The sequence below is a fragment of the Cervus canadensis genome, chromosome 5 (assembly GCF_019320065.1).
Source record: "Cervus canadensis isolate Bull #8, Minnesota chromosome 5, ASM1932006v1, whole genome shotgun sequence".
Lineage (NCBI taxonomy): Eukaryota > Metazoa > Chordata > Mammalia > Artiodactyla > Cervidae > Cervus > Cervus canadensis.
In genome coordinates this window covers 89,335,335-89,352,081 of record NC_057390.1, presented here as the reverse complement: position 1 = coordinate 89,352,081, position 16,747 = coordinate 89,335,335, and the positions used below count along the sequence as shown (strand labels likewise).

The 16,747-nt window shown below is 34.3% G+C and overlaps 1 protein-coding gene across 3 annotated transcripts in view; it reads right to left on the bottom strand.

The window, feature by feature from the left end:
• RABGAP1 (RAB GTPase activating protein 1) overlaps positions 1-16,747 on the bottom strand; it is a 162,530-nt gene that overhangs the window by 92,156 nt on the left and 53,627 nt on the right. For all 3 annotated transcript variants that reach the window (XM_043469491.1, XM_043469494.1, XM_043469492.1), the window contains 6 exons: positions 14,382-14,492; positions 13,933-13,999; positions 13,203-13,305; positions 12,511-12,680; positions 5,455-5,629; positions 1,755-1,848 (listed from right to left, as the gene is read on the bottom strand). In XM_043469491.1, the coding sequence (XP_043325426.1) occupies positions 1,755-1,848; positions 5,455-5,629; positions 12,511-12,680; positions 13,203-13,305; positions 13,933-13,999; positions 14,382-14,492 (720 nt within the window). The remainder of the gene's footprint in view (positions 1-1,754; positions 1,849-5,454; positions 5,630-12,510; positions 12,681-13,202; positions 13,306-13,932; positions 14,000-14,381; positions 14,493-16,747) is intronic.

Here is a 16,747-nt window from a genome sequence, read left to right as displayed (position 1 = left end):
GACTTGTATTTTGCAAATGAAGACAGATTCTAAAGAGTTAAATGACCTGCCCAAGATCATACAGCTTAGAAACAGGAGAGGGAGGACTTGAAGCTTGATCTACCAGGCTCTTAAAATTCCATGACACTGTGATGATTCCACATGTAATTCCACATATAACAGATGATGATTCCAGATATAATAATGATGAAAAAATAATGACAAAATAAATTGAAGAAGACAAACTATATTATTTCTAAAAACATGACTGAAATCAGCAAAAAAAGTTATAAACATCCTGAAGATAGGTGAGACAGATGGAAAGTTAGTTAACATATGAAGGATTAAGATAAGGATATCATTTCATCAAAAGAATAACAAAATGGATAAACAAAGCCCGATAACTAAACATATTCCAAGCAATTGTATAGAACACTGGTGGGTTCATTTTATAAAATCTAGAGCATTTAGAGTCTAAATGCTGTATCTAAATAATTTTACATACACTATTATATAACCCATGTCAAGACTCAATTACATTTCTATTTTAGAGCAGAAATCTTTTTATATAGACGAAATCTCTGCCAGCAGCAGTCCAAACACTCCAAATTCACTGAACTGAAAATATATTGTGATGAGAGCATCATCAGCAGGTTTGTCTCCTGATTGCTGAAGGAATATAAAAAAAAAATAAATGAGAACTATTCCCTTGAGGGGCTTCTGCAGAGGTCATTTATTAAAACCACTTGTGTAAAGACAAACCATGCTTTGGTTTGCATTCTCCTCCTGTATACATCTGACATTTCCCAATTCGAGAGTGTTTTACCAAAAGTGTAAAGCTTTGTGAGGGTGCTAGAAGCAGATAATGCCCATTTGTAGTCCCATCCCTTAAGGGCATGAAGTTTTTCTTTAATTCTGAGACACAGTTTTACTAAGAACAGAATGAAGGTTTCAACAGTTAAAATTTGAGAGAAAAATCAGACTCCAAAGTAACGGGTCCACGGGGAGTTGGTATGATAACCCTAAGAACCAGAAAGTCAGAAACGGAAAACCACTCAGATCACTTTCAAGTTTAGCTCTTTTCAACATATACTGGCACCCTACAGTGGGAAAAGGAAACGGCATAAATGTCTCACCAACCTGATTTACCAGGTCTCTGATTTCACTAATAAATTACCTGAAGGTAGTGTGCTCTTTTTAGACAATTTCTATAGGATATTGCTTAACACTGTCATCAAACTGTCTCTTGAGCTGATGAGAAATTCCTGAATTTTACAAGTGTTAGTAATTGGTAGAGCAATAAATATATACCATGTTTATAACATTCTGCTGTCACTTGAGGCATATAACAGAGATAGGGGAAAATCCCACTGCAGTCTCTATCATGGTTCTATGCATCATGTGAGTATCTCCTAAACTTTCCTGATTACTGTGTATTGCCTTAACTACTGCGTATTATCTTAACCAGTCGGCAGTTTCTACCCACTTCAATATAAGTGACTTCTTTCCTTATTTATTTTCTCCATGGATTCCATGTTTGCATAAATATTCCTGCAGCAATGAGAACTTACTAGGTTTCTGATATTTTGAAAGCTGATTTCAGATCTTCATGACTTCACTACACTCATAAACCTCTACCAACAGAGATTCTAGAACGTGAACCTCATACTTAGGTTTTTATTATTGGCTCCAAAACTGAAAAATGTTTGGCAGAATCCCCTACCCATAACGTAAGAACTGCAGGTATAAAGGAGAACTATTCTATCACAACTTACCATTTAGACAGCAGTTCTCCCCATGTTTCAAGAATTTTTTCTGCACATTCTTTGGATACATCACCAGATCCACTCAAGAGAGGCTCATCGTTATCTTTAATAAACAAAACACACAAAAAGGATAACAGAGGTAGCTATGCTAGCCAGAAGAATGACCTGGAAATGTAACAGTCAAATTTGAAAGATTTCATTGGGAGCACAGTCTCATAACTTCTCTCTTAGCATATAGTCATAAATACAAGAAAAGTAAAAATGGCCCTAGGTGAAACGTTGCTGAAACTCTTTAATTCTCTTGCTTTTCATATACGCCTATATAATGTCAACTGAAGCAAAAGCCATATGACTATAAAACGATAGGACTCAAAGTACGGTATGTTCTCTTACCTGTTTCACAGCAAACAAGGTCATACATGAAAATATATAGCAATCTTATGTGTAACACTTAAAAGCACAAGGCACGCATGCATAAGCTTCCAAAATAGAAAAGCAGAGAGTATTTGCACAAATTTTGATAAGACATTTACAATCCAAACTTGTGTTGACACTTTTTAACATAATGATCTGGCAAAATATTAAGTGCACATAAAATTAAAATAAGAACTAAATCTTATGGAGCTATGATTTTCTTCTTTTCTCTTTTATGCTTTTATGACTTTCTAAATTTTCTATACTGGGATGGATTAATAGAAAGCATAAAAATACTTTTTAAAAAGGACCAAGATGAATCATTTCAAACTTTGTTCAAGAAATCAGGAAATGTAAATCTGAATATAAATTTAAGGATTATAAGATATAAACACAATGAAAAAAGTGACAATGATAAAGGAATGTGAGAGAATTGAAAAAAGTGTAATGAAAGTAGTGGGAAAATAAGATTTACTTAATCTTCTTTGTTGGACACTTCGGGAGTTTTCAACTTTTTGCTACAAATAGTATTAGGATGAACAGATCTCACTGTTTTTATTGGGTATATGCCCAGAAGGGTACTTCCTGGGTTAAAAAATGCATGCTTTTAAGGATTCTGAAACTTATGACAAACTGCCTCCCAAAATGGTTTTACCAACTGACATTTGCACTAGTTGGGTAAAACAGTACTTGTTTCCATGTCAGTTCAATCAATGCTGTTTCTAAATGTTTTTGTTTAACCTGCCTTTAAAAAGTTTGTATCTTAAAAAAATAATGTTTGGATCTTAACATCTCTTGATGATTATTACATCATGAATTGGCATCCCTTTAGTGACAGTATATCTGAGAGTACTGATTTTAAAGGCTCAGAAATCCAGGATATTTATTACTAAACTTATTTACATTATAATGTCTTGAACATTATCAGCAGTTTCCACAGTGAGTTCCGGAAGAAGACAGAATGAATATAAGTGAGACCTCCACAGATGAATAAGGAAAAGAGAAAGACTCAAGGGCACTGAGATAATGTCCCTCTGCTTCACTATTTTCCAGAGTTGCCCTGTACTCTAAATGCCTCAGGTAATTCTCCACTCATTGAAAATGTCAACATAACACAATGTCTTTGGGTGATGGCAGCTATTTTAAAATGTATTAAAATTTACAAGAGATAATTCCTTTAAAGAGATTAGGAAGACTTACCTTACAAAATTCTCTTTTACTGTTTGGATGTGTTCAGAATGTTGCTTCTGAACACCTCCCCTTTATAACTACTGGCTTCCTGCTCTGTGAGCACAAACGGCCTATGGGTAAGGAGGCTCTGTAGAGGACTATAGCCATTTATTTTCAGGGAGCAAACATCACAACAGGACCAATTTCCCTGGTTTGTATACTGGACTAGACAAAATTAAAAGATGGTATGGCTGCAGTCTCCTGTCATTAACTTTTCATTATGGAAATGGATCTAGGAAGGCTACTCATCTTGCCAGTATTTACTGATCATTTATTATATACCAGGAATTGGACTACACGCCATGGAAACAATATGGAGCAGAAAAGGACACACTCTCTTCCTTTAGAGCCTGTGTTCTGATGTTCCTTGATCCTCCCATGGACTGCCACCTGCCCTTAGTCTCTTTCTCTCCCCTGTTAACTGTTGTCAGCAGAGGCCTTCTGAATCCCCTCAATTATACTAAAAAAGACTGTGCCTATTATAGATTAGAACTACATCTCAGTTCTGATGCTATTAGCTGGGCCCACATTTCTTTTTAACTGGTAGATATCCTTTAACATCTATAATATGGAAATTTGAACAGTCTCTGGTTTCACAATAAATGGTGCGTCTTTCTCAACTTTTGGCATTTTTTTTTCATTGCCAAGTCTTAAAGAGAGGAAAGTTCTGTAAATTTTTATTTGCTCTGCATCTTAAGCAATGTTGACATAAAGGAAAACTGCAAGTCTCCAGAACCAGTTATACAGTCAATCTCAAACAGCAGGAACCATTTCACTGTTCCCAGCCTTAAAACATGACTTAAATTGTCTCTGCAGGAGACTCTAAATTGTATGCTAACTTTTCAAAAACATTTGTGCCTTCTTTGCACTTCAAAATGCTTTATGTGAATAAATGCCCAAAGATGATAACACAATAGAGCTCAGAATGCTAATTCACAAACCTGGATTAAAATCTACTCTGCCAATTTCTAAATATTGTGACGCTGGGCAAACTCACTTTCCTTATGTTCAAAATAAGTCTTATTTTTCAGGAATTTGTGTGGATTATATAAACAAAGTATTATATTACTTCATAAACAAAGTACCTGTCTACCACACTAAGCATCTAGCAACTGGTAGCCATTAACATTACCAATAAATGATTCTAAGTTGATAAGTCATAGAAAAAGTAGAAATTATGGGGAACAACAGGAATTGGGAAGTCAGCACTTGCTCTAAACTTGGAAAAAGTACATATAATCACGGACATGTATTTCTTCTACCCCAATCAAACACTCCTATCACCCTGATGCTTTTGTAACGTACTTTTTTCAGCCAGAAGTGCCCAAACCAGCACATTTATCTCTGAATTCTCCCTGCACTTTAAAAGTTCCAGCTAAAAAAGTCATGGTACTCCACCACATACTCTACAATGAAAAGTGAATTCTCTCCTACGAATTTCCAGAACACTCCCTGTGAACCTCACATAGGTGCATACCTCATATGACTTTTCATAATCAGCTTGTTTTTGCCCTTAAAAATAAAGCTCAGGTACAAAATGTCTTCCAAACTTTCATTTTTCCTGTATTCCTTCCCTCCATTTCTCACTTTGATATAGTATGTTTAAACACAGATTGACAGAACAATTCACACATATAAGCATGAAAAAGAGAGAGAGAAAAAAAAAAAAAGAACTGGTTGATTCCTAGTATTCATCAGTGTGAAAATCCAATAATGTATAAATCAACTGAGATGGAAATATTTATTTAGGTAGAAGCTGTGTCAAATTTGCTCTAAAAATGTGCTGTATTAATTCACCAAGCTAGCAGAGACCGATTCTTTAAAAAAAAAAAAAAAAAAAAGCACTAATTATAAAATCTCATTTTTTCTAACTTGGCTAAAATTACCTCAAAGAAGGTCCTATGGCAATCATTTTTTATCTCCCACAGTCCTTTGTATAGATTCTCATAAACACTTGTTAAATGTATTCAAAATACTATGTCATTTTATCACTTCTCTGATAAAACTGTAATGGTCTGTATAGTCCACCACCCAAAATAGAAATTATGTTCTCCCTACAATTTACCTTCCTCTTCATCATCTTCTGGAGGAGAAGGTATCATTGAACTCTGAGATCCTGACTGTGGCAGGCGAATTGAGGGACTGGCTGTAGTTTTCCTCCTCTCTCTCTCTGATTCACTTTCCAAGCACACAACTTCGTATAAAGTGTCAGTATTGTTCTTTCTCTCCTTTTGCTTTATCTTAAAGAGGAAAACACATTATTCATCAAGTGATAAAAAAAATTTTTTTAATTGAGCACTACTTCTGATTTTACATAGGATCTGAGAATAAAAAGGTATTACTTTGAATATCTAAACTAAATGTAACCTTTTCTAAGCAGAAAAACATATGTTTAGGCTTAAAACCCTTAAGAAAATAGGATATTTACTGAATAGGGCTCTAATTCTGCAATTTTATTTACTGTATTCAGACTCTATCATCAAACATCCAACTACCAATATTTAGTAAGTTAACTTAAAGAGTTAACTGCTCTGTAGCTTCCCAGTTACCTTAAAATTTTGCTCAAGGTTTTCTATATAAAACTGTACATAAAAAATGTTTTAGAAATAATCAAAAACATACAATTTAATACTAAGAATGTCTTATCTCCATGCCCCTACCACCAAATCCTTTAGCCTAGTGATAACAGAATAGGTAAATTTTCTTCAACTGAAAGCTACAGCTGGGGGGTCGTAAGTGACAGAAAAGAGATTAATGGAGTTCACAAAATTTTTGATAACTCAAAAATTGTTTTGTATTTTGGGTTTATCTTGAGGCAAGCACATAACATTTTAAACTGACCTAAATAAAAAATTAAGAGTAGGGAATATAAAATATTACCAGTACAATATTTAAACATTAATATTCCATATTACAGTCAGTTTAAGGAGGAGGAAAAAAAGAGTGAAATACAGGGCAGGAGGAAAAGACAGAAGTGTAGGAAAAGAAACAGAGAAAACTAGAATAGAAAGGTAGCAACAGAGAGAAAGAGAAAGATACACATGCATAAAGTTAAAATACAGAAGCAGGAGGGCAACAGAGGTTCATTAGAAATATCAGGCAGAGAGCAGATATTATCATCTTAATGTTTATTTGGATTCTTAAGAAAAACTGCCCCAATCCTAGAAGGCTAGCATAGTAGCAACAGGTCCTTTCAATAGCATCCTGAAGCACTGTTTATTAAGTAGTTGGTAAACTTTTCTGTAAAGGGTCAAACAGTAAATATTTTAGTCTATGTGGGCCAGCAGTCTCTGCTGCAACTCCTCAACTCTACCATTATGGTGCAAGAGCAGCCAGAGACAGTGAGTATGACTGTGTTTCAAAAATTTTTTATGCAAACCACTGTCAGGCCAGATTTGACCCACAGATCCAGATGTGCTGTTTTAACATGTACAAAGGATTATATGATATTCAAGATGAACAAATGACTTAATTACTTATTATTAATTAAAGGACCCAGACTCTGTGAAATTACATATTAACCTGTAGGTTTGTGACCAATAGCTAAACAAATAATTTCTGTCTAATAGAAAAGATAACCCAAAGGTTACCTACAGTTTTGTTTCTAACCCATCAATCTTGTTCTAATTTTTTTTTTTTTTTAAGGAAAGACTACATAAATTCAAGTTCCTCAAATACTTGGAACCAGTTTTACCATCTTACTGGTTCCCTCATTACTTAATGAAATATATTAAAATCTATGACATACAGTCATTCTAAATTTGCAATTATGATTTTTAATTTTCAAATATTATGCTTTGATAGGTCAAAGAATTTACTTTTGTTTTGCTTAAATTATTCTCTAAAACATTAGTTAATTGCTTTCTAAATCAGTTCAAAGATCAACATAACTTTTTATCTTTAAAATTTTTTTCCCCAGAAACTATATAAACGTTAACAACCCCCTGCACTTCACCTTGAACTCCCCTTTGAATAACAGTGACCAGAGCAATCCTGTCCGTTGCAAGTCAGATAAATATGGAGTCAAGATGATTTGTTAAATGCAAAAAGAAAAAAGAGAAATCTTTGTACAAAAAGAGAAATCTAGTAGTCACCATCTTAACCAAGTTATCATACATCTCAGCAACAGCTCACTAACCTCTGGCTCCTGATCTAGCAGTTCAAGAGTTCCAGCACAGAAAGCATTTTCTATCTTGAGAGGTATAGTGAAATACTACACATGTGTGAGTGTGCCCGTGTATACATACACACAGGCTTCCCAGGTCACAGGCTTCCCAGGCAGCACAGTGATAAAGAATCTGCCTGACAATGCAAGAGACGTGGGTTTGCTCCCTGGGTTGGGAAGATCCCCTGGAGTAGGAAATTGCAACCCACTCTAGTATTCTCGCTTGGAAAATTACATGGACAGAGGAACCTGGTGGGCCACAGTCCCTGGGGTCACAAAGAGTCAGAGGCAATTGAGTGAGCACGCGCAAACACACATGCATCCACGCGCGCGCAAACACACACACACAGAGCAAGTACACACATAGATAAAAGCTTGGGTTTCCAATATGGATGGTTATACTAATTACTTGTCTATGAACACTGGACACATCACTTAGTCTTTTAGACATTAGCTTCCAGATGTTAGCTTCTTCCTTTATAAAATAATAACTTTATAAAACATTTTAAGATCCCTGCAGTGTCTTTAGCAATAAAAATTCTGTAATTCTATAACTTTAAGAATTTAAGAATGATTAGTTGGTCTTCTATTCACCTTATGTTACTGTTGGAAAATCTAGTCTTTGGACCATTTTTTCCTCTTTCTTTCCTAACTAATTTCAAAAGTTTCTTCTCTAATATGGTGCCATCTTAATATAGGAATCCCCACAGTTGGGAAGGGTTCCAGCTTAAAAAGGAGCTACTGAGTCACCAGATAATTTTAGGGAAAGGAAAAAGAATAAATTTTTAAACATGCATTTTTAATAACGTTTCTATAATTGTTTTCCTATGCTGTTTAGTTGCTAAGATGTGTTCAACTCTTTTGCGACCCCATGGACTGTAGCTCACCAGGCTCCCCTGTCCATGGAATTTTCCAGGCAAGAATACTGGAGCAGGTTGCCATTTCCTTCTCCATGTTTTCCTATACTTATGGCAATAAACAGAAAACTATATATTGAATATTTAAGAAATTTTGTCTGTAGCAGTGTTTCCTTTTCTGTCTAGTGAGAACTGCAAAGAGGTTAAAATTTCAAATTATGTTTAATTTGACTTACATAAATCCCCAAAATGCTCTTATAGAAAGAAAGACAAGAGAAGTACATTTCTATGGGAAGAACCCTGGCTAACACCCTTAGAAGGCTTATGGTATGAATCTTGTTCACAAGACATCCCATAAAATCTATTTTACATCTTTGGATCTATAAAATATAAACACTATCCTCACTATGGAACATGGATCTCTATGAAAATTACGAGACAGAAAATGTTGCTAGTCCAGTGATTGCCACAAGAGGGCCTCGGTTAGTGGTAGCTGCTAATAATTTTTAAAGCCAAGAATGTAAAAGAGGAAATTAATAAACTTAGGCTTAATATGTTATAGAAGGAAAGTGAATCAAGAGTGTCCTAAGTGTGCTAAGACAGGAAAAAACTGTTCAAATTCTTCATACTCTATCTCTTCTCCCCTCAACTGACTACCCCTCACACCTACTCCCCAAGACATCCAAATAAGGAGAAAAACAAGAGATTATTCTTAGGAATACCCTGCTATCCTCCCATCTTTCACATATAAACTTCAGCTTTTTGCAAAGAAAATATTGACAATTCGGCCTATGTTTAGCTTGTAACTTCAGCAAAGAGTCTAGAATACTCTATCAGGCTAAGTCTCAGGCATACATTATATTTTTGGCTAGGCTATGCTGACAAGTCATTTGTTAGCCTTGTTAGATACATTATTCTAGATCAAACCACAGAAAAAATATTCCTGTAAACCTATGCAATCTTTGAATCAAAAGCTGTATAACATAAGTCCTCAAGGTAAAAGCAAGATCGGGGAAATCTTATTTATATTCACTAAAAGAAACAGAATTCTGTTTAAGGAGAATAATTTTTTATATACAAATTTATACTAAAAATATACAATTAATTTGCTGGCTTATTCTAGAAACTACTAAGAATCATTTCTACCCACTCTTTAAACCTGTAAAATAATGCTTGCAAATTGGTTTTATTTCTGAAGCATTCTTTCCCTGAGGCTAACCACTAAATAATCAATGCTGTTCTGATTTCATGACTTAAGTGTTTTTTTCTGTCCCACTGATATCCCTCTCAATAATAATAGCTAAAATGCATGAAGAACATGTATGTGCCAAGAACTATTTCAAGTACGTTACACAGTTTCTCACCTACTGTCACAATGACACTATCAGGAAGATTCTATCACTGCCATTTCACAGCTGAGTAAACTGAGGCTCAGAGAGTTGAATGAGCTTGCTCAAAGTCCTAAAGCTAGTCAATGGTAAGATCCATGTACTCTGACTCAAAAGCCAAGTTCTAGATGATAATCCTATAATCCTTCGCTCTTGTCACAGTGAAGATCTGGGACCCAGGTTTACTTTTTGTCTCTTAAGATAACACGGAAAAGAAATTCCTGTTCTGCTTGTTACCTTTTTCTAACTATAACCAAAAGGGCTAACTTGGACACACGGAAACTAAAATACTTATTGCTACAGAAAAGTATATTCAAGTAAATCCACATACAATATTATAATCTTGGATAATGGAATTTCAATGTTATATGAAATAAAATTCATCAATTTTTTTGAGAACTATGTTCAAGATGTTTAGGGTAACTCAGTGAACAGAACAGATTAAAAATACTGCCTTAGGAGGTTTCTAACACTAAAAAACACTTAATAAACCAAAAAAAAAAAAGTATATTGTGCAGTATATTAGACGCTAACACCCTTGTATGTAAAAACACTTTTTTTTAAGTTTATCATCAGAGAGGGAATTGGCAGTACCAGTGGATAACTGGGCAAACTGCAGTGTTAAATGGGGGTGGTGAGGAGCTACTAAGAAATCTAACCAAAGACCTGAGGACTTGAAGATGAATAATAGCAAGTGGAATCCAGGGAAGAGCATTTGAAGTAAAAGGAACAGTTAATAGCAAAGGCCCTAAGCGCATGGTTAGAGCAGAGGAAGCAAGCAAGAAGTAAGAGGAATTAGTTTACAATAGGCAGCAGATCAGATAGGGTCTTATAACCCACTACATGGACTCAGGATTTTATGGAGTAAAAGAGGATTAGAGAATTTGAGCAGAAGAATGATGTGATTTGACACTAGGCTGCTATATTAAGAATATATCAAAAGGTAGCAAAAATAGAAACAGGGAGATGTGTGAAAAAGATATTCCAATAATCCAAGTAAAAACAATATTTCGGATGAAGTTACGTAATGTAGGTGGTAAGAAGTGGTCAGCTTCTAGGTATGCTTTAAAAATAGAATTTCCTGACAGACAGGATATGGTGTGTGAAAAAATAAAAAGAGTAAAATTCTTGGTGTAAGAAACTACTAGGAGAAGATGCCCATAAACTGAGATGGTAAAGACAGGTAGGCAGAGTATTTTATGGGTGAGGGATGAAATAATGACATCTTTTTTGGACATGGTAAATTTGAGATATTCTGAAGGCTCAGTGAAAGAGTGGTATTTAAGGAGGAGGAAGGAATTATCTGTATCAAATGCTCCTGACACATTAAGTAAGATGAAAACTCAGACTGACCACTGGATTCAGCAATTTAGGTCACCATGAACTTGATTACTTTCAAGGAGTTTTGACAAACAAAAGCAAAGAAAGGAGCAGTAAGTTGCAGAGCAACTGGCGTCCCAAAAAAAAGGCTAAAAGAAGGGAACAGAAATTTTATCTGCTGCCCACCACAAGAATGACAGAGTATAGCGTTTGACCGAATTAACTTTTATTTTTAAAGTTCAATACTTAGAAGACCATACCATAGTCTCTATAATCTAAGCATTTAAAGTGTCTAATATGTAATCCCAAAATACTAGACAAAGAAACGTGAAAGTGTGGCTCTCCAGACTCAGATTTAGCAGCCCAAGATTTTTAAAGTAATTATATTAAAATTATGCTCAAGAATATAAAAGAGCTGCTTAAAATGAAGATCAAGGAGGTAATCACATAAGAAACAGAAACCATTAAACCAAAGGGACATTGTAAGAAAAAAAAACAAGATCTGAAATTTTTTAAAAAATTCATTAAATGAGGTTAACAACAGATCAGAGATTACAAAAGAACAGTGTCAAGTGAACTTTATATTAGGTCAACAGAAAGTATCCTATCTAACAACAACAACAAAAATATTTGAAAACATAAAGAATCTCAGAGGTCTGTGGGATAATAACAAAGGTCAAAAATATGTATGACTGGAATCCCTTAAGGAGAGAGAAGAGAGATGTGGCAGAGAAAAAATTTGGAAAAAATGGGTCAGAATTTCCCAAAACATGGTAAAAGAAAAAATCAAAACAAACAAACAACCAAAAAAATCCCATAAATTTAAAAGTTCATGAAGCCCAGCAAATCTGAAGACAAACAGAAAGAAAAACCACACCTAGGCACATCACAGTTAAAGGTCTAAACACCCACGATACAAAATAGTATCAAAAGCAGGCAGAGAAAATGATCCATTACAAATATAAATGCATGCTGACTTCTCTTCAAAAACAGTAAGAACCACAAGACTGTGAGATAACATCTATAAGTGCTGAAAGTAAAAAACTGTCAACCCTGAACCCTATATCCAGAGAAAATATCCTACTGGAATAAAAGTGAAATAAAGACTTTCAGATAAAGAAATCTGACAGTTCACTAAAAGAAATTCTAAAAGAAGCTGTTCAGGTTTAAGGCAAATGAGACCAGAAAGAAACCTGGTTCTTCAGGAAGAAATGAAAAGCAATAAAACAAAAAAATATGTGGGTAAAAATGAGAGACAACTTTCCTCTTTAATATATTTAAAATACACATGACTATTTAAAGATCTAACTAGTAGCTTGGATTAATGATAAATCCACCTCAGAAGTGACTTCTCTCATTTTCCCCTCTATATTTATAGAAAGGTATAGTACCTGTTTAAGTTTCAAAAAGAAATTTTCAGTAGTACTACGTTTGCTGAAGGGCCAGAATAATCTTTCATTAGGTGAGCAAACTCGGACTTTTGTCTCTAGAAGAAAGCGAACAGGCTCCTGTACTTCTGTTATTACCAAATCAACAGCTGTGGTCATAAACAGCACTTTATCTAGAGAGAGAGAAGGGAGAAGCAAATTTTTTAAGTGGAAATATATTTGCTCACATAATTAAATTACAAGTTTTAAATCACATTCAGAAAGAGTATGAACAGCTGAAAAAGTTTATGCACAGCATATCTGAAAAATTACACAGGAAATTAGTCACAGTGGTATCCTTTAGGGTGGGACACTAGAACTGTGGCAGACTTTTATTTTTCTTTATATATCCTTTGAATTTTAAATGATATGTAAGTATATTATCGATCCACAAAAAAGTAATACTTAGAAGCCTGTAAATAAATAAGCATATAAATAGAAGAGGAAGCAGGAAAAGAAAAAATGAAGAAAGGAGAGGGAGGAAAAAATACTTTGTTTACAGGTTAAAGTTAATAATAAATTCAAAGAACTATTCAAATTCCTTGGTTTCATCAGAATTAGATAAACACTAAATATTTCTCAAATAAGTAGAACTAAGATTTGGGTATCCTCCTGGGACTAAAATTTCTATTCATGATGTCACCAATCTGCACCACCTTTAGGAGTTTCTTCATTTACAACTTGAAAATGTGGGGATTTTGGATTCCAGCTCCCAGTAATAACATAGGACTTGCCATCTGAACTTTTGCCCATAGATTCCTAAAGAAAAGAATAACAACAACATTAAATGCCAAAAAAATAACAACAGCTAATCCTCATTCTGCTGCCTTTAAAAAAATAGAAGTTGTAAAAATACAAGAATATGAAAGATCATATAAATATATACAAATATAGGAAAAGTCAGGAGTATATATGAATGATTACAGTTAAAAATGTGCCAACTATTTATGCAACTGTTCCTGAAAAGTTATATATAAAGTAAATGCTTGAAAATCATATCAAACTGTACAGACATCGGGAAAATTTACTACCTACACCTCTGTTGAATTCTTCTGTCAAGTAAACAATTACTACATAAATTTTAGTTATTAAAATAAAGATTTTCATATAATAGCAATAGTATATACACTGCATACTTTTCTAAAGCTCATAATAGTCTGCAAGTAACTCTCTCAAGAAATGTCTTTCACTCCAACATCAACCCTACACTACTGCAGTCAAGACACAGACTAAACAGGTGTGAGGTCAGACTGGTAAACAGCAAGTAGGAAATACCCTTCTCTTTGCTTATAACTTCATAAACGTCTTTTAACATCAGATTTGGTGCAACAACCTTTATAGAGGAAATAGCGTACAAACTTAAAAAAAAAAAAAAACTATCCTTACCAAATCTAACAAGTGCATGTCACTATTTCGTACATCTTTTCCTGGGCTAAGGAGAAGACCAAAACATCTGCAAAAAAAGAACCAATATAAATTTGGGAAAAAGACTACAGCAAAGATGTTTAAGTTAGATCACTGAAAAAAATTCTGACAGAAAAAAGGATATATTGAAATTATCAACAAATTAGCATTATCAAAATCATCTTTATTTCTTTAATTGCGATCAACAAATTTTATGTTCGCCTTTTATTATCACATAGTTGAAGTCAACATACTAGCTGAAGATATAGAGATACTTCAAAATAAATGAAATATACACTTTAATAACCAAAAGAATTCCCCAGGGAGCAAAATAGTTTGCAAATACTCTTTTGAATAAAGTATATGACCGTTTCAGTAGATTGACAAGAAATTAAATTTATATTTAAGCCAAACTTACTAAAAATGTTTACCTTTCAATGGCAAGTTCCTTATTAGTTGTTTGTTGCACATAGATGACAATCTTCTTATCAATTCCTTGGCGTAGTTTAAAGCATTGTCTGTCTTTATCTTTAGGAACTGCACTGTAGAACAACATGTTTCATCAATTTTGGACAGCATTTCCTTGTACTATACACCAGAATAACTTTTGGTATGATTTGAAAATCAGGCACTAAAAAGAATCACAGATTTAATTCTTTTCTATGCCTGGTATTCAAATAACAGATATTATCATCTGCCTCTTGATGTGAAAAGATCATCATTATTGTATGTAAACCACTAAACCATTTTATAAACCATTTATAAAAGCTACAAAACCACTCTTGTGTCTCCTGAAATATGACTTTAGTTTCTTTTCTTTTTTGTTGCTGTGAAAATTGAATTAGATATTTATAAAGTTCTCAAGTACTCACAGTTTTTCTCTTTCTATTTAGTCACTGTTTTTTATCAATACAAATAAATTATTAATGCCTTATGTGTTTAAATATACAAGAGATTATTATATAGATCCTTTTAATTTCAAACAAAATGCTTTCGAAAAACAATAGAGATGAGAAAGATATGGTCAACAGTAAGCTATTGCTCAATTTTCCCCTTAATGAGTGATAACCTTATTAAAAACCCATGTGATAATTATAAAAATAATATTAATGTGTAATTAAATATCAACTTAAGAAAACAGTTGAAAATATTCTCTAAGTGACAGTTTACCAAAATAATCTCCTTGACTCCCACACACCAACTTCTCTAGCTCCTTTGTTCTCAAAGACAGACACATCTGCTTATAGCAATCAGCCAAGATACAGAAAATCTGAATTGTGCCTTATTATTGTATGACTTTAAGATAATAGCAATAAAACCATTAGACAATAATACAAAAGGCTACATAAGAGCTCTGAGTACCAACTTACACTAAAAAGTGATTCTTAAGAAATAAAATTAATTTGAATGCTGTCTGCACTAGTACACCAGTAACCAATTCAAGAACATGTTGTAACACTGAGATTAAAAAAAACAACAAAGAATCTTAGGTTCAGTTCAGTCCAGTCGCTCAGTCCTGTCCGATTCTTTGCGACCTCATGAATCGCAGCACGCCAGGCCTCCCTGTCCATCACCAACTCCCGGAGTTTACTCAAACTCATGCCCATCGAGTCGGTGATGCCATCCAGCCATCTCATCCTCTGTCGTCCCCTTCTCCTCCTGCCCCCAATCCCCCCCAGCATCAGGGTTTTTTTCCAAAGAATCAACTCTTCGCATATGGCCAAAGTATTGGAGTTTCAGCTTCAGCATCAGTCCTTCCAGTGAACACCCAGGACTGATCTCCTTTAGGATGGACTGGTTGGATCTCCTTGCAGTCCAAGGGACTCTCAAGAGTCTTCTCCAACACCATAGTTCAAAAGCATCAGTTATTCGGCGCTCAGCTTTCTTCACAGTCCAACTCTCACATCCATACATGACCACTGGAAAAACCATAGCCTTGACTAGACGGACCTTTGTTGGCAAAGTAATGTCTCTTCTTTTTAATATGTTATCCAGGTTGGTCATAACTTTCCTTCTAAGGAGTAATGGTCTTTTAATCACCATCTGCAGTGATTTTAGAGCCCCCCAAAATAAAGTCTGACACTGTTTCCACTGTCTCCCCATCTATTTCCCATGAGATGATGGGACCACATAACATGATCTTAGTTTTCTGAATGTTTAAGCTTTAAGCCAACCTTTTCACTCTCCTCTTTCACTTTCATCAATCTTAGGTTAATGGTCTAAAAATGCAAACATGTGCAAGAAAAACTGCCACACACAAAACTATTAAATATGTATGACTGACAGAAATGTCACCTACAAGGATATGGACAGGTCTCAGTTTTCAATCCACATCAGATACACTAGGCTCTATGTTCTGTGGATGTTTAAGTCTAAATTAATATAATCTCATCTCTCAGCAGTATTTAAAACAATGGAAATAAAGTTATTTCTGGTGTTCTGAATCTGAAGGGCAAGGAAAAACTACATTAATAGGAAGCAGGGTGGTGCGTACAAGCAGTTCACTGATGTCAAGTGGTCTAGATTATATTCTGTTCTTATTACTATATCATTGAATGAATCTAACCAAGTAATTTTACACTTAATTCCTATTGTATAAATTAAGAAACATACATCCTGGTTATCTTCTCTGACTTTCTTCACCTACAGAAAAAGGACAAGATCAACTGGGATACTTTGTAGATCAAGTAAGGCCAAAAATAAGTGCTTTGAAATGATAGAAGTGAAAATGCTCCATCTTCCTAAGGGCTAAACATTCTAATTTTAATACTATAAGGATTATACATTTTTAGGAATG